Source organism: Schistocerca cancellata, chromosome 8 (assembly GCF_023864275.1).
Source record: "Schistocerca cancellata isolate TAMUIC-IGC-003103 chromosome 8, iqSchCanc2.1, whole genome shotgun sequence".
Taxonomy (NCBI): Eukaryota; Metazoa; Arthropoda; class Insecta; order Orthoptera; family Acrididae; genus Schistocerca; species Schistocerca cancellata.
In genome coordinates, this window is record NC_064633.1 from 330,117,348 (window position 1) to 330,143,694 (window position 26,347).

The window sequence follows — 26,347 nt, forward strand, 5'->3', positions numbered from 1 at the left end:
ACTGGATGTGGATATGGAGGGGCATGTGGACAGCACACCGCTCTCCCGGCCATATGTCAGTTTACAAGACCGGAGCCGCTACTTCTCAATCAAATGGCTCCTCAGTTTGCCTCACAAGGGCTGAGTGCACCCCGTTTTGCCAACAGCGCTCGGCAGACTGGCTGGTCACCCATCCAAGTGCTAGCCCAGCCCAGCAGCGCTTAACTTCGGTGATCTGACGGGGACCGGTGTTACCACTGCGGCAAGGCCGTATGCCCAGAGAGTAAAGGAGAAGAAACACAAAAAGAAAGAAAAAGTGGAAGCTACCGAGCACGTAACAGAACTAATCAAAATGGCATCAGATGAGAGAATTATGCCAAACACACAACATGATCCTGAAATTCATATCCTTTAAAAAGCTATCTCGGAAACAGAAAACATGTGTCCCAAGAAACCCCCACCTAGGTGAATTCCAACTCGATCACGAGACAATCGAATTGAAGTTCGTCAAAGAAACACAAAATGTCAAAGTTCTTCGAGGAGCCAACCTAGATTCTGATCACTACTTTTCTAAAATAAAACTCAAAATCATCCCCAAAAGGAACGACGGAACCAACAACCACAAAAGAAGGAAATCAGATCCAGGAAAGATAATAAAATCCTAGGAGCTTCCCCTCGGAACTGAAGACATGCAAAACCAAAACTGGGATCAACTAAAAGAAAGACTAATAAGTAAAGCCAACAGTTAGCTCCCATAAGCAAAGCCAGAAAACATGCCTAGTGGACAGAAGAATGTGACAGATTCCTTGAACTAAGAAGAAAAGCGTGACAACAGCAGTAATCACAAAAAAATTATCAAAACAGACAAACCTTCTTAAACATAAGAAGATTAATGAACAAAAATATCAAAAGAATCTTCTCTTTCAGATCAACGAAGACTTAATTAAAAACAAGACAAAGAACTTTCGTAAGACTGTTAAACAAGAACTAATCAAATACAGCCCACCGGCCCTACAGCTCCGAAACAAAAACTGAAATATTGCTCGCAAGAACAGCGGTAACTGCAAAATAGGAACCATCTCAACTGTGAAGAACTCACAAAAAAAAACGGACCTTAAGGCCTCAACAACAATCAACCCTACCTAACTCTGAATCGTCCACCGAGGAATTACATGCAGTAATTTCAAATCTCAAAAACTTTATAGGCGAGAACCAAATCACAGCTGAAACTTGGAAAAATGTCAACAAAAATGCCACAGACTCTCCAAAACATCTTCGAAGACATCTGGATAACTGAAAGAATCCCAGATGAATGGAAGCCGGCTCTCATCCACCAGTTCCATAAGATATTCCCTAAGTCACACTACACAGGGCAGAACCTCGATCAACTTGAAAAATACCAAGCCGGTTTCAGCAAAGGAAGATTCTGTCCAGAACAAAGACTGAATCTCAAAAACCTCGTGGCCTATCAAAAATCAAGAGCATAATCATATGTTGTCACTTTCATGGCTTTCAGAAAGCACAAGATCCATTATGCCGGAGAATCCCTCATCTCTAGATTAAAAGAAGCAAACCACACATACACCTAATTAGAGATACCATTACGAACACGTACTCCAAAATTCATGTGAGAACCCTCCTACCCTTTTGAGATAAAAACTGTGGTATGCCAGTGAGATGGACTCTCGCCATTGCTATTTAACTGCCCCCTAGAAAAAGTAATCGGAGAGTGGAATATGAAGATTCATAGTAGAATTCGACTAGGAACAAAAAAACAAAGGTATCAAAGTTAATTGTCTAGCCTTTGCAGATAATATGGCCCTACTAGCCCGAGACCTACAAAAACAAGCTCAAAAACTAGCTCTCAAAATATCCTTTAAAAGAACAAGATAATGACAAACATAAAAACCCACCAAAATGTTTTAAAGTGGGACAACAAATAAATAGAGATCGTAAAATAATTCAAAGATTTTGGAGAATGGATCAGCTGGAATGCCCTCGAGAAAGAGACAATGGAATCTAGAAGAAGTAACGTTGAACTGGCCTTCAAATTCACCAAAAACACATATAACAAACAGTCCCTCCCATGGGATGTAAAAATAAGGTATCATAGTACAGTAATTAAACCAGAGTCCTTACGTAACCGAAACTTTGTCCATCACCAACCATGGCCCAGCTGAACGGCTGGAGATCAAAGAAAGGAAGATATTAAGAAAATTCCTTGGCCCCAGATTCCACAATAACAAACTAATTCAGGTAAAAAATGAGACCCTTTCCTGAACTACCGAGAAACTTCCAGACACACTGAGGAAAAGAGGAACTGATTTTTATGGACACATTCTCAGAATGAACTCAAATAGATTAATAATAATATTTGACTGCTTCCGCAAAAAACAACCAAATTGGTTTAATGATACGGAGATAGACGTAAGAGAAGTCTAAATCACAAAACATGCTCATAGATAAAACTGAAAAAAAAAATCACAGACAAGAAAGAGAGGTTCCAAGTCAAAGTCAAAACCAAACGAACAATGTAAATCTCTGAAGAAGAAAGGAAAGCAATATAAGGAAGAATGGAATAATACCGGGCTAATCGAAAGACAGAGAACGTTAAAAATTAATTGATTTAACGTACTCCAAAGTAGGGCTCAACGAAAGAAGAAGAATCTTCTTGATCAAGTGGAAGAGGCAGGGAGGATATTTTAGTCTGTAAACTACAGATTGTTAGAAACACACATTTAGAGTACCTTTTAGAGTGTCTTGGTTAGGTATCTACTCAAGAGCTAAACAAATTAGATAGTATGGAAACTTTTCTGTTCACTGGAGGTAGTGATAAGAAACCACAGAGCTATTATAACATCGTTGTTCAACAATGATGAACCACAATTTGAGAGTGTAGTAAGACAGTAAGAAAGACAACGAAATTATTAGGCGCTATCAGACGCGTAACAGGAAACAAACTGCTCAAACTGAGATTAATTAGAGGCCACATATCACACACATTAAATTGTGGAAGACTGAGTAATTACTAGAGAATACAGCGTATCATGAAGCAGAGAAAGCGACATTGTAGATTAAAAGAGGCCGAATCTTTTGCTGAAGTACATATGGTAAGCAGTACTGCTGTAAGGGCAAGTATGCGAGAAGTGTGCAGTACAGTCTGAGAAAGAAACAATCTACGAGTCCTAGTGTAATGATATTTCGTTTAGGTGTTATCGTAATGATCATCAACTAGACCTCAGTTTCTGCTTTATTTTTTGTGGATCAAAATTGCCTTCTAGGTGCTCGCTCGTTACGATGACACCGAAACGAAATACGATTACATCAAGGCTGAAATATTAAATACTGTCTTTCGAAATTGTTTCTCCGGAGAAAGGTAGATATTTTCTACTTTCGACCGCTTCGAGGATAGGCTACTGAAAGGTAAAAAATAAATAAGCGTGGAGCAGAAAAACAAATGAAGAGGGGTCATCACTAGAAAGGATTTTCTATTAAATTTTAGGAAGAAGTTGGGGTACCACAGCATGCTGCATCGTAAATACAGCGAAGAAGATAGTTCGGAGCTGCTAAGACGAAATGTATGTGCTACTGTTTTTACTTTTGCAACACAGATACGGGGTAAGTCACCTAAGGTCTAAGGATGCCGGCGCGATAGCTCAGCGTGTTCGACGAGGGTATTGGGTACCCTCCGTAATAATAATATAATAATAATGAAACTGAGTAGAGATTCTCTTTGACTGAATTTGAAAAATGTCGTGTGACATCTGCTCGGAATCACTGACGAAAATACGGCAAAGAAACATATAGAAAGAAAGAAGACAAAAATGAAAGATTGAAAGTGTTGCGTCTTTGACAAATAATCTAAAAGTCCTGCATTGCGTGTTCGGAGCCAGCCGCTGATTTAATTTCAAATAATACTAATCAGCATTGGTGGCTGCAGAATTTAGGTATAAGGACTCATCTTCGAGGTCGGAGGAGTCGACAGAGTTTCAGGACAACTCATTGCCCTTGGGATGGGAAATTGCCACTAAAAGGTGGAAGTATCAGTAAAGATCTACGACACGAGGATGCAGAAGGCAATGGGGACACCATATTAAAGACACGCACTCTATTTCCACGCAACATAAGACTAATCACACAAAATGCCGATGCCAGACTGTGATTCATTGGGAGAATCCTCAGGAAACGTAGTGCATCAGCGAAGGAGGTAGCTTACAAAACCCTCGTTCAACAAATACTTGAATGTTGCGCGTCAGTATGGGACCTGCACCAAGTAGGATTGATAAAGGAAATAGAGACGATCCAAAGAAGAGCAGCGTGTTACATGAGAGGTACATTTAGTAATCACGAAAGAATCACGAAGATAATCAACGAACTCCAGTGGCAGGCGCCGCAAGAGAGGCGTTTTGCATCACTTTTAAAGTTCCGAAAACGTACTTCCTAGAAGAGTCAACCAATATACAGGGCGTTCCAGAAATTTATGAACAGACTTCGAGGGGTTGTAGAGGGTATCTTGAGGAACAAATCGAGGGTAGGAATCCGTGTCCGGAAACGTCATCCAAAGACGCTACAGAACGTCGAAGTTACATGCGCCTGCGTCTGCCATCAGACCACCCTTTCGGCAAGAAACGTGACTTTGTACACTGACGGACGGTAGGCGGAATGTCTCGCAACGTTGTTTGTTATTTAGTGATCGCGGCTGGTTGACACGATCGCCAGTGGAGAAGATGAAGCTAGTTGCTGTGTAGAACGGACTTGTCTCCTTTGAATGCGATGCTCTGTTGCCTCGTTGGATGACGGTTTTGGACGCGGGTTCCAACTGCAGTTTCTTTCTTCTGTATGCCAAGAAACATTCGAGATTTTAGAGGTTCCTGGAGAGAAATAAACTGCAGATGGATACCCTTGTCCAAAACCGTCATCTATCGAGGCAACAGGGCATTGCGCTCATAGGAGACAAGGACTCTAAGCAGCAGCTAACTCCATGTCTCCATTGGCGATTGTGGCAATCAGCTGCAACAACACCTCGAAGTTTGTCGCAACATTTCTGGGACACCCTGTATTGCTTCCTCCTACGTATATCTCGCGAAAAGACCATGAAGATAAAAGAGATTTGAGACCACTGCTTACTGGCAGTCGTTCTTCTTGGGAATCACTTGTAACTCGAACAGGAAAGAGGGGAAGTGACAGTGATGCATAAAGTACCCTATGCCACACACAGCGGGGCTTGCGGAGTATAGATGTATACGTAGAAATGTAGCCTTTAATTCACAAAGTGTCATGATGATCTCTCCACTGGTAAATAATTCAAGATTAGTTCCCCATTCAGATTTACAGAAGGAGACTGTAAAGGAAGATGTAACCAAAGAGTCGAAGCGTGTAATGTCAGATGTTTTTATGTGGACGAGAAGCTAGAAAATCTTAACAGACAAATGCAAACGTCCATTAAAGATATAGGTGGTTTCAGTGGAGCGAAATGAAATGAAGCAAGGATTTATCGTCAGACGAATATAGGGTTATTGAAATAGCAGCAGCCAGCGGTATAACTAGAGTAAGATTCATCACAAATATGAAGATAGGACAGAGAGTGAGTTACTGTGCACAACTCACTGATAGTATTATCCTCGTCAGAATCGACAGCAAACTAACGCCTACAATAATTCAGCCACTCCGGGATGATGATGGCACTGAAACAGAGGATGACACGCGTAAAGCTGAAATACTAAACACCTTTTTCCAAAGCTGTTTCACAGAGGAAGACCGCACTGCAGTTCCTTCTCTAAATCCTCGAACAAATGAAAAAATGGCTGACATCGAAATAAGTGTCCAAGGAATAGAAAAGCAACTGAAATCAATCAACAGAGGGAAGTCCACTGGACCTGACGGGATACCAATTCGATTCTACACAGAGTACGCGAAAGAACTTGCCCCCCTTCAAACAGCCGTGTACCGCAAGTCTCTAGAGGAACGGAAGGTTCCAAATGATTGGAAAAGAGCACAGGTAGTCCCAGTCTTCAAGAAGGGTCGGCGAGCCGATGTGTAAAACTATAGATCTATATCTCTAACGTCGATCTGTTGTAGAATTTTAGAACATGTTTTTTGCTCGCATATCATGTCGTTTCTGGAAACCCAGAATCTACTCTGTAGGAATCAACATGGATTCCGAAACAGCGATCGTGTGAGACCCAACTCGCTTTATTTGTTCATAAGACCCAGAAAATATTAGATACAGGCACCCAGGTAGATGCCATTTTCCTTGACTTCCGGAAGGCGTTCAATACAGTTCCGCACTGTCGCCTGATAAACAAAGTAAGAGTCTACGGAATATCAGATCAGCTGTGTGGCTGGATTGAAGAGTTTTTAGCAAATAGAACACAGCATGTTGTTCTCAATGGAGAGACGTCTACAGACGTTAAAGTAACCTCTGGCGTGCCACAGGGGAGTGTTATGGGACCATTGCTTTTCACAATATATATATAAATGAGCTAGTAGATAGTGTCGGAAGTTCCATACGGCTTTTCGCGGATGATGCTGTAGTATACAGAGAAGTTACAGCATTAGAAAATTGCAGCGAAATGCAGGAAGATCTGCAGCGGATAGGCACTTTGTGCAGGGAGTGGCAACTGACCCTTAACATAGACAAATGTAATATATTGCGAATACATAGAAAGAAGGATCCTTTATTGTATGATTATGTGATAGCGGAACAAACACTGGTAGCAGTTACTTCTGTAAAATATCTGGGAGTATGCGTACGGAACGATTTGAAGTGCAATTATCATATAAAGTTAATTGTTGGTAAGGCGTGTACCAGGTTGAGATTCATTGGGAGAGTCCTTAGAAAATGTAGTCCATCAACAAAGGAGGTGGCTTACAAAACGCTCGTTCGACCTATACTTGAGTATTGCTCATCAGTGTGGGATCCGTACCAGGTCGGGTTGACGGAGGAGATAGAGAAGATCCAAAGAAGAGCGGTGCGTTTCGTCATAGGGTTACTTGGTAAGCGTGATAGCGTTACGTAGATGTTTAGCAAACTCAAGTGGCAGACTCTGCAAGAGAGGCGCTCTGCATCGCGGTGTAGCTTGCTGTCCAGGTTTCGAGAGGGTGCGTTTCTGGATGAGGTATCGAATATATTGCCTCCCCCTACTTATACCTCCCGAGGAGATTACGAATGTAAAATTAGAGAGATTCGAGAAATTGAGAAAGACATTATCGTCTAATGGACTCATTTAGCGATAGAAAATGCAAAACATTTTTCGGAGAAATTAAAGCCAGAGGTGTCAATATTAAGAGTGCAAGAGGACTTCCACTATTAAACGCACAGCAGATAGGTGGAAATAATACCCTAAAAGCCTCTACGAGTAGGAGGAACTATCTAGGACGTAATGGAAGATGAAATGCTAGGTAATCCAGTATGAGAGTTAGACAGAACAATGAACAACTTTAAATCAAATAAGTCAGTGGCACAGACATTTCTTCGGAATTTCTGAAATTACCAGGGGAAGTGGCAACCAAACGACCACTGAAGTTGGTGACTAGAGTCTATTGAGACTGGGGCATGCCATCAGACTTCCTGAAAATTATTAGCCATACAATCCTGAACACAGAAAAGGAAGATAAGTGTGAAAACTATCGTACAATCAGCTTAAGAGCTGCATCGACGTATCTAGAATGAATAATATACACAAGAATGGAAAAGGAAATTGAGGATCTGTTAGATGATCAGTGGGGCTTTAGGAAAGGTAAAATGCACCAAAGAAGCAGTTGTGACGTTACGCCTGATAATGGAAGCAAGAAAAATCAAGACACCTTCTCTAGGATTTGTCGAACTGGAATAATCTTTCGACATGTAAAATGATGAAAAATGTTCGAAATGTTCAGATAAATGCGTGCAAGATATAGGGAAAGACAGGTAATGTAAAATATGTACAAAAACTAAGAGGGAACAGTAAGAACTGAAAAACTACAGTACAATGCTCTCATTAAAAAGGATGTAAGACAGGAATACAGTCTTTCTCCTCTAACGTTCAAAATATACATCGAAGAAGCTATGATGGATATAAAAGAAAATTTCAGAAAGAGAAGATTCGCTGACGACACTACCATCCTCAATGAAAGTCAATAATTATTATAGGCACTGTTCATGGTATGAGCCGTCTAATGAGTACAGAGTATCGGTTGAGAGCAAACCGAAGAAAGACGAAGATAATAAAGAGTAGCACAAATGAAATTAAGCTTATCCATTACGGATATTTTAGATCCCGTGACTGCCAATTGAATGTAAATACATAAAACTGGAACCAGGCACTTTTTTGAATAGTTATTTATTATTCCATAAACCGGTTTTCGAAACTTTTCAGGTTCATCTTCAGATGGTTTCTGGATGTCACATCAGTGTTTCTAGCATAATGCTTGGTGCTAGCTTGCGACAGTATGGGCGGCTTTTTGTTTGTGTGTGAAGTGATTTACCAACTGGCCATCAAAATGGAAGCAGACACATGGGCATTAACGGAAAAAAACCGCCCATACTATCGCAAGCCAGCACCCAGCATTATGCTAGAAATAGTGATGTAACATCCAGAAAACCATCTGTAGAGGAACCTGAAAAGGATCGAAAACCGGTTCACAAAATAATAAATAACTATTCATAAAAGTAACTGGTTGCAGTTTCATGCATTTACATTTACAAATGAAATTAGTGATGAATATAACATCAAAATTGGGAACGATGATGAAGATATTCGCTCCTTTCGAAACAAAATAATACAAGGACAAGAAAAGGACATAGACAGCGGACTAGTACAGGCAAAGAGGGCAATCCAGAAGATGTCTATTAGTATCAAAACATCGGCCTTAAGCCATACATATTACAAAACTAGATGTATGTGTGTACGTACGTAGTTATGTATGCATGTTCCACATCTCCTCCTAAATCACTGCAGCGATTTCAACCAAACTTGGTACGCATATTACTCACTGTTTGGAAATCATCGCTGTGGGTTAAGAACTACCTACCTATCAAAGGGATGGGGATGGTGGTGAAAAAACACTGTAGCCCAGGACGAGCGAATATCCGTACTTTAGTCATCCAATATTTGAGAATGAGAACATTTAGTGACTTGCAACAAACTTAACACATAATTTCAAAACTTAACGACACTTTTTCTCGCTGAGAACCCCACAAAGCAACGAAAGAAAAAAAAGTTTATCGGTTACATTTTCGCTGTTCATTCAGTAATACTTCTGCATCATGCATGACGTTTTTATTTATTACTCCTTTGTCACTAACTTTATTCGCAACACGTTTCACAGATAGTATCCATATACGACGCTGAATGTACCTAGAAAAATATTTCAGTGTACGGCATATTCACAATACACTTGAAACTTCCTGGCAGATTAAAACTGTGTGGCGGACCGAGACTCGAACTCGGGACCTTTGCCTTTCGCGGCCAAGTGCTCTACCAACTGAGCTACCCAAGCACGACTCACGCCCCGTCCTCATAGTTTTACTTCTGCCAGTACCTCGTCTCCTACCTTCCAAACTTTACAGAAGCTCTCCTGCGAATCTTGCAGAACTAGCACTCCTGAAAGAAAGGATATTGCGGAGACATGGCTTAGCCACAGCCTGGAGGATGTTTCCAGAATGAGATTTTCACTCTGCAGCGGAGTGTGCGCTGATATGAAAGTTCCTGGCAGATTAAAACTGTGTGCACACAGGCTGTGGCTACACCATGTCTCCGCAATATCCTTTCTTTCAGGAGTGCTAGTTCTGCAAGGTTCGCAGGAGAGCTTCTGTAAAGTTTGGAAGGTAGGAGACGAGGTACTGCCAGAAGTAAAACTGTGAGGACGGGGCGTGAGTCGTGCTTGCGTAGCTCAGTTGGTAGAGCACTTGGCCGCGAAATGCAAAGGTCCCGAGTTCGAGTCTCGGTCCGGCACACAGTTTTAATCTGCCAGGAAGTTTCATATCAGCGCACACTCCGCTGCAGAGTGAAAATCTCATTCTGGAAACATCCCCCAGGCTGTGGCTAAGCCATGTCTCCGCAATATCCTTTCTTTCAGGAGTACTAGTTCTGCAAGGTTCGCAGGAGAGCTTCTGTAAAGTTTGGAAGGTAGGAGACGAGGTACTGGCAGAAGTAAAACTATGAGGACGGGGCGTGAGTCGTGCTTGGGTAGCTCAGTTGGTAGAGCACTTGGCCGCGAAAGGCAAAGGTCCCGAGTTCGAGTCTTGGTCCGGCACACAGTTTTAATCTGCCAGGAAGTTTCATATCAGCGCACACTCCACTGCAGAGTGAAAATCTCATTCCACAATACACTTCATAGACATATACCACACTGTTCAGCTGCGTGAAAATGTAACTGCTCGGCGAAATTAACTAGAGGTACAGGTGAAATATATGTACAAGTGATGATGCTGATGAGTCCCATACTTCTTTACAGAGCGTAGGGGAGCGACGCGGGAGACCATCGCCGCCTTACTAGGCAAGGTCTTAGTGGAGGTGGTTTGCCATTGCCTTCCTCCGACCGTAATGGGGATGAATGATGATGATGAAGACGACACAACAACACCCAGTCATCTCGAGGCAGGAAAAATCCCTGACCCCGCCGGGAATCGAACCCGGGACCCTGTGCTCGGGAAGCGAGAACGCTACCGCGAGACCACGAGCGGCGGACTAAGTATGAAATATTTTAAATATATGTGAAGTATATGTGACGTGCATATGCACGCATAGCCACAGGTAGAAAGCTCATCCTAAACTCCTGGGAAGATTTCAGCATATTTGGAAAACACGAGTTACGAGCTGGAAAGAAATATTGTGGGCTTTACAATCACCAGTGTCCTGTTGGTGTGAGCACCATAACTTGGAGAGAGAAGGGGGGAAGAAGTGGTGGACAGACAGCGAGGGGGGAGGAGGAGTATGGACATGAATAGTGTGAAGGAGGATACAGATACAGAGAGGGGGGGGGGAGAAGATGGACAGAGACCAGGGGAGGAGGAGATGAAAAAAGAGAGGGCGAGGAGGAAATGGACAGAGAAAGGGAAGAGGAGAAGACAAACAGGGAGAGAGGGAGGAAGAGATGGACGGAGAGAGGGGCGAGAAGTAGATGGACAGAGAGAAGGAAGGAGGAGATGGAGAAAGATAGGGGAGGATGAGCTGGACGAAGATACGGGCAGGAGGAGTCGGACAGAGACTGGAAGGAGGGAGGGGGAGAGGGGGAGGAATACATACCCAGTCAATGCCATGTATTCAGCTGGTCCGTACATAAGAATGGATATACTTATTGTATGTGCATCTGTATGGGCATTCCACATCTCTCCTAAACCACTTGACCAATTTCAACCAAACTTGGTACACTTATCGCATACTATCTGGAAATAATCGCTGTCAGGTTAAGAACCATTTACCTATCAAGGCGCTGGGATGACGGGGCGAGAAAGTAGTGTAGCCCATGACACGCGAATAGTCAGACTATATTCATCCAGTATTTGAAAATAAGAGCATTTAGTGCCACGTAGTAAATTTTACACATAATTCCAAGAGTTTACGAAACTTTTTCTCGCTGAGAATCCTCAAATAAGGAGGAAACATAAAAGTTTATCGCTTTCATTTTCAGTGTTCATGCAGTAAAACTGCCACATCATTCTTTGCTGCTATCTTTATACGCAACACGTTTTGCAGACAGATCCAAATATGCCGTCCAGTGTACCCACAAAATTATACCATTTTACGACACATCGTTCAGGAGATACTGTGTCATAAACACCGAGCTGCGTCAAAACGGAACTGCAGGAAGAAATTCGCAAGATATATAGGCTAACTCTGAGTACAAATATGTGTGAACTACGCGTCAAATGTGCGTAAGCGATAAAGTCACGTATAGAAAGCTTCTCCTAAACCACTGGGTCGATTTCAGCTGAACTCGGTATGCAAACTGCTTACTACCTGGAAAGAAATACTATAGGGGTAAGAACCAGGGTAGAAGTGATAACGTAGAGATAACGTAGGAGGAGATGGACATAAACTGATGACCTTAGCAGTTAAGTCCCATAAGATTTCACACACATCTGAACATTTTTTTGAACACAGACAGGGGTGGAGCAGATGGGCAGAGAGAGGGGAAGGGAAGAACTGAGAGAAAGGGAAGGGTGGAGATGGACAGAGAGGGGAAAGAGGAGGAGAAAAGAAAGAGGAGATGGACAGAGACAGGAAGGAGGAAGAGATGTAGAGAGAGAGGGGAAGGGTGAGATGGACAGAGAGAGGGGAGGAGGAGATCGCTTACAAAAGTCTGTAATAAATACATACCTAGGCAATGCCGGGTACTTACCTAGTTAGTGCAATAAATTCCTGGGAATGTACATCCAAGGGAAGCACTGTACATATGGAAATTAACCAAGGATTTGGAGAAAACCGGAACAGAAGAGGAGTAAAGTATTTGAGATGTGGTGCTGCACAAGGATGTAGAACATTCGTTGGAATGACGCGAAATGAGAAGGTTGCTGACAAAAAAAGCTGTAGTCATTATCAAGGGAACAGTTTCAGATAAAAAAGTTAGTGGAAGGACTAAGGCGTTTTAATAATTTTATGGCTGTTTCTAATGTACTAAATGTGATGACTGCGCTGCTCAGGAACACATACATGTATGCAAAAGCAACGCTCATGGCGAACACTTACCGTAATCTGAAGATCCGGTTCCATTGTACCCGAAGTAATAGAAGTGAATAGGTAGATTGCTGGAGTTAGCTACGGCCCTAGCGAAGGAGTCCGCTGGATGTATGAAGTACAAGTCGGAAAACAGCTGCAAATAAACAAGTACATTAGAGAAATACATTGGAGACATTAGTAACGCGCATCAACAGATAAACAGTAGAACTTCAGAAGGATGTCTTAATCGTTTCTCGCAACAAGCACATAAAATGTTTCCCGATTGAACTCTCTCGCAACAACACTATGGGAAGAACAGTGCTTAGTCGCAGTGCTTAGACCACGAGATATGCGTTCGAGGGGAGAGGGGCTCAAATTTCTATTCTCTCTTTCACATTTAGGTTTTCTGTGGTTTCCCAAAATGGTTAAAGATGAATACCGGAATGGCTCTTTTGCAAAGGACGCAACCGATTTCCTCCCCAGACTGCAGAATTCTAGGTTATGGCCGCCTGTAATGATATTCTCGTCAACGGATCGCTAAACACTTATCTTCCTCTCTTCCGATGAAGAGTTTAGCCGACAGCATATAAATATTTTGCAGGCCTTCTAGAATCACACACCATGGAAACTGCATGGACAACTTGCGTTCAGCTAAAAGACAGCTAAGTCAAAAATATAAGTGCACTTTCGACTTATTAATTTTTGGGGGGTGATTTTAGGGCGCAAAACGTCTAAGGTCATAAGCGCCCAGTATAGAACCATAGAATGCTGGGACCACGTGGGTAAAAAACCGTTGCGAGGTTCAATACAGAAGGAAGAAAAAACAAATCTAAAACGTCAAGACGCTACGGCAGAGTATCTAAGAGACGTCTACAAGACACCTGAGTCTCCAGATAGAAGTTAAATCTCTTTTGTCATATTACTGCTTTTTAAAAAACTTAAAACGCGAGGCACAGCTGGCACATCATCCGCGAAAATGTCCGACAAAGCGGGCGGCAGCCCGATCCTGAGACGTAAGTGGCTAAAATAGGGACAGAGGATCAGGAAATGTCTGACTGTTAATGGCTGGATACAGAAAGGACAGCTGGGTGCAGGGTCGCTGCTCAACAAGTGGCGGTGACTAAAGCGGCAGTACCCTATTCGCAACCCGGCTAACATTACTTCCTCATGGCGAGACGGCCGGGAGGAAGTCGACCAGACTTCTGGGAGAGGTTTGACTTCTCTGAGTTTGTTTCCATGAAGGGAGCACCAATGGTCATGCAAAAGTGACGTCATACACCGAGAGAGAATAGTACAAATATCTTGCGAGGGAACAGAGTAAGAGGCGGGGCGACCGAGATTGACTGTGGCCTTGTTTGCAGCGTCAGCAGCGTCATTCCCAGGCACACCAACATGGCCACGAACCCACATGAACATCACTTGGGAACAAATGGAGGCAGTCCTGGGTCCGTCGAACGATGGGGTGGACTGGATCGGAATCATCCAGACTCTGAAGGGCACTGAGGGAGATAGAGCAGATCACACAGTGAGTGCACTGGTGCCTCTGGACATAGTGAATAGCCTGATAGAGGGCAAAAAGCTCTGCGGTAAAAACTGTGCACTGGTCGAGAAGCCGGTATTGAAACTTATCAGTCCCGACGACAAAAGCATAGCCAACACCATGGGAGGACTTGGAGCCATCAGTGTACAAAAATATGCCATCGGCAAGTTGTGACCGAAGTTCGAGAAATTTGCAGCGATAGGTCAGCTCGGGAGTCGAATCCTTCGGGAACGAGCTGAGGTCAAAATTAACACAAACCTGTGCCTGAAGCCAAGGTGGTGAAGGGCTCTCCCCCATTCGGAAAGTGGCACGAAGTGTGAACTGCAGCTGCTGAAGCAGGTGACGAAAGCGGATGTCGGGAAGCTATAGAGAAGAAACGTGCATCTCGTATTGGCGGTCAAGAATGTCATCAAAAAAGGGTCAAAGGTTGGGTGGCCTGGCATGGAAGAAAGGTGACACGCATACCTACTGAGTAGGATGTCGTGCTGGTATGACAGTGGTAGTTCACTGGTTTCTGCGTAGAGGCTCTCAACTGGGCTAGTGTGGTAGGCACCAGTGGCGAGACGGATCACCAAATGTGTATTATATTTAGACGGCGTAAGATAGACGGCCGTGCAGAGGAATAGACAATGCATCCATAATCCAACTTGGAGCAGACAAGAGATCGATAGAGGTGGAGGAGGACAGTCTGGTCAGCTCCCCAGGAGGTACCACTCAATACATGAAGGATATTGAGGGACCGGGTGCAGCGTGCAGCCAGGTAGGACACGTGGGGCGACCAACTGAGTTTCCTATAGAACTTAAGCCCTAAGAAATTCATTGCATCCACGAACGGGAGAGCATTTTGGCACAGTCGCCAGAAGTTGACGCAAAACGGATTTGGTAGCAAAAAAGCGGAAGCCAGTTGTAACATCCACGAATAGAGACGGTCCAGACAACGCTGAAGACAGCGTTGCAGGGGACACGTCCGCTGGAAGCTGCAATAAATAGTAAAGTCGTCAACGAAAAAGAGAGCCGGAAGTGCCAGCTGGAAGGCAGTCCATAATTGGGTTGATGGTTATGGCGAAGAGGACGACACTCAGTGCGTAGCACTGACGCACCCCGTTCTCGTGTGAAAAGGTGTGGGATAAGGAGGAACCCACACGTATCCGGAAAACTCGGTCTGTTAAAAATTCCCGTATTAAAGCGGGAAGACGACCACGAAGGCCCCATGTGTGCATAATACGTAGAATGCCTGTCCACCAACAGGTACCACAGGCTTTCTCCAAATCAAATAAAACGGCCACTGTTTGTCGCTTCTACAGAAAATTATTCATGATGAACGTCGACAGGGTGACGAGATGATCAACTGCTGAGCGGCGCTTTCGGAATCCTCACCGAGAATTAGTGAGAAGATGTTGTGACTCCGGCCACCACACTAATCGAGCATTGATCATGCGTCCTATCACCTTACAAACGCTGCTCGTAAGGGAAATTGGACGATAGCTGGAAGGAAGAGATTTATCTTTACCAGGATTAGGTAGGGGAACAATAATAGCTTCACGCCAAAGCGTGGGAAATACACCTTCAGTCCAAAGACGGTTGTAGATATCGAGAAGAAAGCGTTTTCCCGCAGGAGAAAGATTCTGCAGCATGAGGACGTGTGGCCTAGCAGTAGAAGATCTGGATGAGGAGAGAGCACACTCGAGCTCCCTCATAGTAAAAGAAATGTTGTAGCATTCTCGATTCAAAGAGAGAAAAGAGATTGCACAAGTCTCCTCCGCCTGTTTCCGAGGAAGCAAGGCAGGATGGTAGTGGGTGGAACTTGAAACCTCCGCAAAGTACTTGCCCAAAGCATTGGAAACATCGACAGGGTCGACTATGATGTTTCCCGCCAAAGTCAGACCAGGGATCGGGGAGTGGGCGGTAGTCCCGGATGCCAGCGCAGGCCACCCCAAACGAGAGAGGACGATCTGCTGAACGAGCTGGTGAAGGAAACCCAGCAAGCATTCTTGCTTTACTTAATAGTGCGACGGCAGTGCGCTAGTAGTTGCTTGTAACGGATGCAGTTCGGTAACGTGGGATGACGGTGAAAGACATGAAGCGCACGTCGTCGGGCACGAATCTCATTGCCGTACTCCACAATCCACCAAGGGACCGGGACCCGATGGGGAGAAATAGTAGTACGAGGGGTAGAGGATTCGGCAGCTGAGAGAATAACGTCCACGAGGTGCTCGACCTGATCATCGCAGCTGGGAAACGGCCGGTCGTCGTAGACTGCCAAGGAGGAATAGCCTCCAGTCGGCAAGAGAGAATTTCCAATGAGCGGGCCGCTGTAGAGGGGTATGATTGCACAGGCGAGTCACACAAGGGAAGTGGTCACACCATTCGAGATGTCGAGCGAGCTGGGCAGAGCAGATCGAGAGGTCTCAGTGGGAATAAGTGTATGTGGAATCAGAGAGAAACGTAGCTTCACCGGGGCTAAGGCACACAAGATTAAGATGATTAAGAAGTCCGCCAAAGGAGAACCTCTCGGGCAGGCGACAGGCGAGCCCCAAAGAGGATGATGGGCACTGGTGTCAAAATGGTACAGATGGCTCAGAGCACTATGGGACTTAACTTCTAAGGTCATCAGTCCTCTAGAACTTAGAACTACTTAAACCTAACTAGCCTAAGGACATCACACACATCAATGCCCAAGGCGGGATTCGAACCTGCGGCCGTAACGGTCGCGGTTCCAGACTGTAGCGCCTAGAACCGCTCGGCCACCCCGGCCGGCGTCATTGATGTCATCGAGGAGCAGAAAGGGTGGAGGAAGCTGAGCAACAAGCTGCATCAGGTCCGCCCTAGTGATAGCCAATTTAAGGGCGCACAGAGATGACTTCATAGCCTGCCTTTATCTTAGTAGGAACCGTTAACCAATGGAAAGTCAGGAACAATGTGCGAGTGGGCACCAAATCGGCAGCTTCCTTCTTCATAACTCGATGAACAGCAGCAACGCCCTGATCCGATAGGTAATTAGTTATTTCTTCCTCCGTCAAACCATCCAACAGCAGGGTGTAGATAACACTGTGCGATGAGTTAAGCGTCCTACGAGCCTCCACTTTTATAGGCTATTCGTGGTGGGTTTGGGCCTGGAGAACACTATCAGTTTCAAAAAGTAGAGTACCATTGCGGAGACGAGAGCATGACTTCACAGGGCCGGCAATGCCATCCACGCCTTTCTGTATAACAAAGCGGTTAACAGTAGCAAAAGTCTGGTTTTCGTCTAAACGTGAGACTACTAGATATCGAGGTTCAACAGGAAGAGACACTGAGGCAGGAGCCTCATTTTATTTTCTTTTATGTGAAACACTCGGAGAAAGAGAAGGAAAATCAGTCATTGGGGAGATTGCCAGCGTCTCCGATGGTGTGCTCCTTCCAGCCAGGGGCCCTCCAAAGGGCGTCACCTTAGGTCACATCTCCCTAATGACAGACGGAGGGACCAATCGGCAGGGGAGGAAGGTAATAGCTCAGGCAATCACCCCTCCCTGGGCCTGGCCTGTACCAGGGGGTACGTGCGGGCCCTACATACCAACTTGGGGCTGGGAATTATCCGTTACCCAGTCTCCTGCTACGCGTCAAACGCCTGGGTGGCCGTCAGCTGCACACAGGGAGGAGAAGAAGAGATAAGAAGAAAAGAAAGAAAGAAAGAAAGAATGGCCTCAAACGCCGCAGTGGAGGAAAAAGAGAACAGAACAAGGAAAGAGCAGAACAAGGAAAGAAAGGAACAAAGAAGGAGCGGAATAGGGAAAAAATTGAAGAGAGAAAGAGCAAAATGAGGAAAAAGTAGTACAGGGAAAGGGCAGTACAGGAAAAGAGCAGTAAAGGGAAAGAGCAGTACAGGGAAAGAGCAGTACAGGGAAAGAGCAGTACAAGAGATAATATTGCTACAAGTAAACCAACGGAAATGAGCTTCAAGAGCCCATGGAGGCACGAGACATCTCCCCAAGAGAGGGGAAAAGGACAGGTGAAGGGGAGAAGCACCAAAAGAGAAGGGTGATGCGAGGGCTGGGCTCCCGAGGTCGCCAAGCACGTACTCACCAAGAGCGGTGAGCCCCCTGGGGGGACTTTCGACTTACATTACATTGCATATCAGAACTAAAAATTTGATCCTAGTCTTTGTAACATATTTTCGTTAGTAAGTGTAGGGGATAAACTACTATGTTTCAATTCCCTGCACCTCTCACTATTTTCGAATTTCAAATATTAGTCGAGGCTGATTCTAAGTCAGTCAGTCGTTCTTTAGCTGATTTCACTTCCTGTATGGTAGATCTAAGACTGTGCCAGCGTGGTTAATAATATCATTTATAGTTCTTAACTGCGATGAGTGAAGTGCGATGAATGAAGCATTTTAGAGTTTGGTATTGAAGTTCTTACAGTAACTGAAAACTGTATTCGTGAACAGAAGGCGAAGATTATTACGTGAGATGAATGGTGCTTTGACCACGCTATAGTATCTCACTACACGGTTTGACGAAAAGTGTTTTTGTATCACCAGTATCGGATATATCATTTTAGAATGTGTATCCTTTTTTGATTTGTTATTAATTTGACAACCCTACAGCCAGTTATAATACTGTACAGTTACTATTATTATTTACAGTATACAGGTCAAGACAGTTAAGATAGACTACCTCAGATATTGTATGTCCAGAATGAATAAATATATCGAGATGTGGTTTTCGCCAGGTTATAGCGGACAATATGGAGAATTTCCTGACGTTCTCAAATAATTTTTATCGTTTGTAGTCGCCGAATTACGAGACCGATTTTTTTTCCTAGTGGAACTAGTCAACGACATAACATGTGCGGGACACGATCAAATAGTATTAAGGTAAGAGCGCCGCCAGCCACTGTCTCACCTTCAGGAGAAGAGGTTCCACAAACGCCAAAGATAAGCAAACAGGTAACTCACGTACAGGTCATGTCTTTATTATAACGGCTGTCATACCAAGTGCTCAAAATGTACACCTCGAGTTTGCTACACGCTATAAAGTGATACTGGAGAAGCAATATTGCGCGTTAAATTTCATCTATAGTTAACGGCAATACAGGTCCGTGTTATAAGGAATTTCATGCCTTCGTTAGTCGTTGGTGTTAGCCTGGTATAACTCTGTTTCAATTTTTGTCACAGTTGAAATTCCAATGCTCTCAATATATTATCTTAAGGCATGTGTCATTACACGCGCGGAATGGAACGGCCATCCGTCATTTTGGTACCACACTAATAGTCTTCTGTCCAGTGGGATGTTTTCCAATAACTGCGGCAGCAGCATATCTTAAGAACTCGAGATACTCGAGTATATTTAGATTGTCATCACTAATATAAAGACAAACGATGTGGGTCTTGAAAAACACGCTGCAAACGTTGACAGACCAAGAGTGTTGTTTTTAAACACTTCTTTGAGTCAACGTGGATTTTCAACTAGTCAGTTATTGCATATTGCGAAGATTCACTTGCCCATGATTTGTAAACTATGCTTCGTCCTTAAGAAAATATTTGCGTAGATATGTCGCATCACTTTGCACTTTTTACGGATAACATTCGGACAACTGTAACCAATTTCGGAAATCATTGCCATGAAGCTGTAGATGCAGCGAAATGCGAAGAGAATGAAATGCAATGGACTGCAGTGTTCGGAGAACTCTCGTTTGGTTGATCTCTCTCGTACTTCCGAGATGCCTCTAGTGACATTTGCATTGTGTGTTTCTGCTGCTAAAATGCTAATTTCATTTCTTTCATCACTTGCTCTTCTTTTTCCTCGGTATTTCATTCTCCACCTCCAGTTTCTGGAACTTTTTTTCAATAATGTTTGTGAAGACAGATTGTGAGTGCTTAGCACGATTTGGACACTTTTCAATATACAACCAAACAGCTGTTCTAATAGTAGCGACATTCGCCATAAACGATATTCACATCTTCGACTGTCTTGTATATTGTGAATGTTTCAATAGCTTTACGAGCAAGTTGTGTGATTGCTACAACAGCGGAACACAGACTGATGCGCCTCAAGCGTACAGATAAACGCAAGAACAATATCTGATTTTGTGTTTGCTTACCTTTGGCATAATAGTGCAGGCGTTTGTGGAACATCATCTCCCGACGGCGTTACAGTGGTTTGCGACGCTGTTGCCTTGATACTATTTGATCTAGTGCCATAAATCTTATGTCGTTGAAATTCTCTTAGAAGCTTCTGTCAAATGCCACAGAAAAAAAGCATATAGTTCCAATAGAAAAAAAAAACAAAGTCAATGTCGTAATTCGGCGACTATAAACAATAAAAATGACTTTCGAACGTCAAGAAATTCCCCATATTGTCCGCTATAACTTGGCGAAAACCGAACCTCAATATGTTTATTCATTTAGGATATATTTGGGGTGGCCAGTCTTTGCTGTATATTGACAGTTGGGTAGCAGCTACTGAAAAGTCCATTAATAAAATAAATAATAAATTTGACGACCAAATAACAGATGTTCGTCTTCTACTATCTTTCGCAGTGAAAAGCTACTTTTTCTGTAAACATATCTAAAAAGCAAACCACAATTGAGACACATGAAGAAATAGCAGAAATAACGAATGTGAACACAAATACAGAAATAAGAAATCACATAACTTAAGAAGTGCAGAGAGATTTGCAAAATTAAGGTTAGGTTTAGATAGGATGAAACACAAAGATTAAACTTTGTTTCTACGATATTGTCGAACTGTTGATTTTAATTGTCTGTTATGGTTTTATGATGATTTGCTATGCCCGGTTAGTTAGTTATTGCAGTATTGAGTGAACCATTCATCACCGGCGTCGTTTCACACCACTGAAGCGAGGAAAATTCATTTGTGGTTCAGTATCAGTAGTTGTTGTTACGTTGCTGGGCAAAATTGTTCACTACGGCACGACGCAAATCCAGAGATAATCTATAATGCTATCTTGCTTTCATGCGTCGTAATATTATTTCGGCAAAACACTCCTTTCAGTGGTCAATGTTCATCAAGTAACTATTTCAATTAAAATGTTCACAGATAATTAATTTTGATCATCAACTATCACACAGTTCAATTAATGATGGAGCCAACACGTGAGATTTCCATTACTGATGAACAATTTTTATTGTTCCTTCTTAGGAGTTAGTTTATAATCATCACACCACACGCACACCGATGGATCAGATCAATTACGATTGTTTCAAGTTCGGTGATCGTGACAATTACAACTTTTACAATCGGCGTATTTGTATTATCTTCGTGTGGTCGTATTAATGTTTCCTACTCAAGGCTAATCAGGTATTGCAGTCTTCGTTGTAACTGTTCACTTTGATGAAGGCTGAGTCCAACAATAATATCTCCAATAATTAAAGTTCATTAACTCGTCGTACACTATCAGAACATCACTTCAGTTCTAGTTCTCAAGTCAGAATAACTGAGAACAAAGTCCACGCATCTCTATCACGCAATGGTAATTTTTTTTAAAAAATAGAAACAATCTCGTAGCGTTCCGTTTGTAGTACTGTAACAAGCGGTACTCTCTCACTTGGTACCAAGCAAGCTAGCAAGCGACTAACATTTCCATGATCGAGCATTGTAGACGCATTGAATTTCCTTTTCGCAGCGTTTACAACTCTCTTTCACAATAAATATTATCTCTGACCGACATATTACTTTGGACTTAACTTTCGTCGTACTGATTTGCAGTTATTACTGAGATGTTTGATAGCAAATTAAAAATAACCTTTCTTTCTTTCTACCTTTATAGCTTGGCATACTCAGTAATTATTGAAATTGGTGTTCATCGAAAGTTTAAGGTGTTATATTATTGTCAAAGTTGTCGTACCTGTGAGGATAACACTGTTCCCTACTTTAAATTATCATGACATTCTTGTTTGGATTTTCTGGTTTCTTGGGGTATTACAATTGGGCACTGAAAACTGATGGAAAAGAGCTAAAATGATCGTTATAGAACAGGGCAGGCACTGAGTAACAAATGAAAGATGTTGGCAATGGAGACGAATCTTTGAGGTGGAAGACAGAACGTTTGCATTCAACAAGGATGCATATCCTAATGAAGTAAAGATTAAAGGAACGACTGTTTTTGGAGCTTTGATTTCATTGAGAAATATTATAGTCTCCATGAATTTAATACGTAGATGTAGTGTGTCTCGAGTATGATATGGGTCAGAGGCAGCGTGAGTTCCTAGACAAGCTAACGGTACAACACAGAGTCTTAACGACACGTAAATTAAATGATGTCCAAAAATTCTGTTAAAGTGTGTACTGTAGTATATGAGTGATTAATGGATCTGCTTTTCTGTTACAGGGTTACAATACAATTACTTGTCTCTAATTAATACATTTTGTTACAAATAATAGCTCTGAATTATGTACCTGGTGGGTGAGAGAGAGACGACAGAGAGCTGAATCACTGAAATGAGAACGCATTATCGATGGAAGAATTTTATGGTACCAATAGCAAGATACCCTCACCTGCAAGTACACAACAACTGGCTCCCATGGGAAACTAGTGAAATGTTAAAAAAGCAGGAAAATACCGAAAGATGGAAGCAGGTTTCGGTGCATTATTATTTGCTTAATTAGTGCCTATTTATTTTGTATCTATGGAAATGCACCAAGTAAAGCGAGAGAAGTGATAAGAGAAAACGTTTACATGGACGGCAATGTGCTGAGTAAAAAGAGAGAAATGACAGTAAAGAAAGAAGTCTTAAAATTATGAATAAGATTATCTCGTAGTATACTGTGACTGCAACAATGCCAACAAGAAGACGAATTGTTAAGTAATGCATCAAGAAAGAAATTCTAAATCAGTTAGATAACCTTGATGTAAAATATTCCGAAATGTGAATGTAAATATTCGAACAGGTGCAAGGTAGCAATTAAGAATTTTCGAACTGAATCAGACCTAAGGGTGAGGTATTGTGTGAGATCAGTGGTTTGAAGTGAAGGTGAATTGGCATTGGTGTTTCTGGCTTAATTCGTGGTTTGAAAAATTATTAGTGTCTTTGAGAATGCCCCATTAAGAAAAAGAAAAAAAAAAAGAATTGAGAATGGCATGTGTAGGTTGGTAGGTTAAATTGATACTTAGTAAATCGTAATCTACATCTACATCTACATGGATACTCTGCAAATCACATTTAAGTGCCTGGCAGAGGGTTCATCCAACCACCTTCACAATTCTCTGTTATTCCTATCTCGTATCGCGCGCGGGAAAAATAACACCTATATCTTTCCGTACGAGCTCTGATTTCCCTTATTTTATCGTGGTGATCGTTCCCCCCTATATAGGTCGGTGTCAACAAAATATTTTCGCATTTGGAGGAGAAAGTTGGTGATTGGAATTTTGTTAGAAGATTCCGTCGCAACGGAAACCGCCTTTCTTTTAACGATGTCTAGCCCAAATCCTGTATCATTTCTGTGACACTCTCCCATATTTCGCGATAATACAAAACGTGTCGCCTCTCTTTGAACTTTTTCGATGTACTACGCAGTCCTATCTGGTAAGCAACCCACACCGCGCAGCAGTATTCTAAAAGTGGACGGACAAGCTTAGTGTAGGCAGTCTCCTTAGTAGGTCTGTTGTATTTTCTAAGTGTCCTGCCAGTAAAACGCAGTCTTTGGTTAGCCTTATCCACAACATTTTCTGTGTTCCTTCCAATTTAAGTTGTTCGTAATTGTAATATCTAGGTATTTAGTTGAATTTACGGCTTTTAGATTAGACTGATTTATCGTGTAACCGAAGTGTAACTAATTCCTTTTAGCACTCATGTGGATGACCTCGCACTTTTCGTTATTTAGGGTCAACTGCCACTTTTCGCACCATTCAGATATCTTTTCTAAATCGTTTTGCAGTTTGTTTTGACCTTCTGATGACTTTATTAGTTGATAAACGACAGTGTCATCTACAAACAACCGTAGACGGCTGCTCAGATTGTCTCCCAAATCGTTTATATAGATAAAGAACAGCAAAGGGCCTATAACACTACCTTGGGGAACGCCAGGAATCACTTCTGTTTTACTCGATGACTTTCCGTCAGTTACTGCGAACTGTGACATCTCTGACAGGAATTCAGAAATCCAGTCACATAACTGAGACGATATCCCATAAGCAGGCAATTTCACTACGAGCCGCTTGTGTGGTACCGTGTCATAAGCCTTCCGGAAATCCAGAAATACCGAATCGATCGAACATCCCTTGTCAGTAACACTCAACACAATACGAATAAAGAGCTAGTTGTGTTTCACAAGAATGATGTTTTCTAAACCCATGTTGACTGTGTGTCAATAGACCGCTTTCTTCGAGGTAATTCATAATGTTCGAACACAGTAGATGTTCCAAAATCCTGCTGCATATCGCCGTTAACGATATAGGCCTGTAATTTAGTGGATTACTCCAACTACCTTTCTTGAATGTTGGTGTGACCTGTCAAGTTTCCAGTCTTTGGGTACGGATCTTTCGTCGAGCGAACGGTTGTATATGATTGTTAAGTATGGAGCTAATGCATCAGCATACTCCGAAAGGAACCTAATTGGTATACAGTCAAGACCAGAAGACTTGCCTTTAATAAGTGATTTAAGTTGCTTCACTACTCCGAGGATATTTACTTCTACGTTACTCATGTTGGCAGCTGTTCTCGATTCGATTTCTGGAATATTTACTTCTTCTTATTTTGTGAAGGGATTTCGGAAGGCTGTATTTAATTATTCTGCTTTGGCAGCAGTGTCTTCGATAGTATCCCCATTGCTATAGCGCAGGGAAGGCATTGATTGTTTCTTGCCGCTATCATACTTCACATACGACCAGAGTCTCTTTGGATTTTCTGCGAGGTTTCGAGACAAAATTCCGTTGTGGAAACTGTTATAAGCATCTCGCATTGAAGTCCGCCCTAAATTTAAACCTTCTGTAAAAGATCCCCCATCTTGGGGATTCTGCGTCTGTTTAAATTTGGCATGTTTGTTTCGTTGTTTCTGCAACAGTGTTCTAACCCGTTTTGTGTACCAAGAAGGACCAGCTGCGTCGTTTGTTAATTTATTTGGTATAAATCTCTCAATTGCTGCCGATACTATTTCTTTGAATCTAAGCCACATCTGGTCTACACTTATATTATTTATTTTGAATGAGTGGAGATTGTCTCTCAGGAAGGCGTCAAGTGAATTTTTATCAGCTTTTCTGAATAGGTATATTTTTCGCTTATTTTTCGAGGATTTGGGAATTACAATATTCAATCTCGCTACGACAACTCTGTGTCCACTAATCCCTGAATCAGTTTTGAAGCTCGTTATTAACTCAGGATTATTTGTTGCTAAGACGTCCAGTGTGTTTTCACAACCATTTACTATTCGCTTGGGGTCATGAACTACCTTCTCGAGATAATTTTCAGAGAATGCATTTAGCACAATTGTATGCTTACCTCCGGAACTGAACATGTATTTTCGCCAACATATCGAGGGTCAATTGAAGTCGCCACCAACTACACTCCTGGAAATGGAAAAAAGAACACATTGACACCGGTGTGTCAGACCCACCATACTTGCTCCGGACACTGCGAGAGGGCTGTACAAGCAATGATCACACGCACGGCACAGCGGACACACCAGGAACCGCGGTGTTGGCCGTCGAATGGCGCTAGCTGCGCAGCATTTGTGCACCGCCGCCGTCAGTGTCAGCCAGTTTGCCGTGGCATACGGAGCTCCATCGCAGTCTTTAACACTGGTAGCATGCCGCGACAGCGTGGACGTGAACCGTATGTGCAGTTGACGGACTTTGAGCGAGGGCGTATAGTGGGCATGCGGGAGGCCGGGTGGACGTACAGTCGAATTGCTCAACACGTGGGGCGTGAGGTCTCCACAGTACATCGATGTTGTCGCCAGTGGTCGGCGGAAGGTGCACGTGCCCGTCGACCTGGGACCGGACCGCAGCGACGCACGGATGCACGCCAAGACCGTAGGATCCTACGCAGTGCCGTAGGGGACCGCACCGCCACTTCCCAGCAAATTAGGGACACTGTTGCTCCCGGGGTATCGGCGAGGACCATTCGCAACCGTCTCCATGAAGCTGGGCTACGGTCCCGCACACCGTTAGGCCGTCTTCCGCTCACGCCCCAACATCGTGCAGCCCGCCTCCAGTGGTGTCGCGACAGGCGTGAATGGAGGGACGAATG

General features: G+C 43.1%; 1 protein-coding gene and 1 pseudogene across 1 annotated transcript in view; both read right to left on the reverse strand.

Annotated features, from left to right (window-relative positions):
- Positions 1-26,347, reverse strand: part of LOC126094952 (juvenile hormone esterase-like) — a 112,615-nt gene that overhangs the window by 15,947 nt on the left and 70,321 nt on the right. The window contains exon 8 of the mRNA XM_049909607.1: positions 12,651-12,774. Within this exon, the coding sequence (XP_049765564.1) occupies positions 12,651-12,774 (124 nt within the window). The remainder of the gene's footprint in view (positions 1-12,650; positions 12,775-26,347) is intronic.
- LOC126096129 (5S ribosomal RNA) lies at positions 138-255 on the reverse strand (annotated as a pseudogene).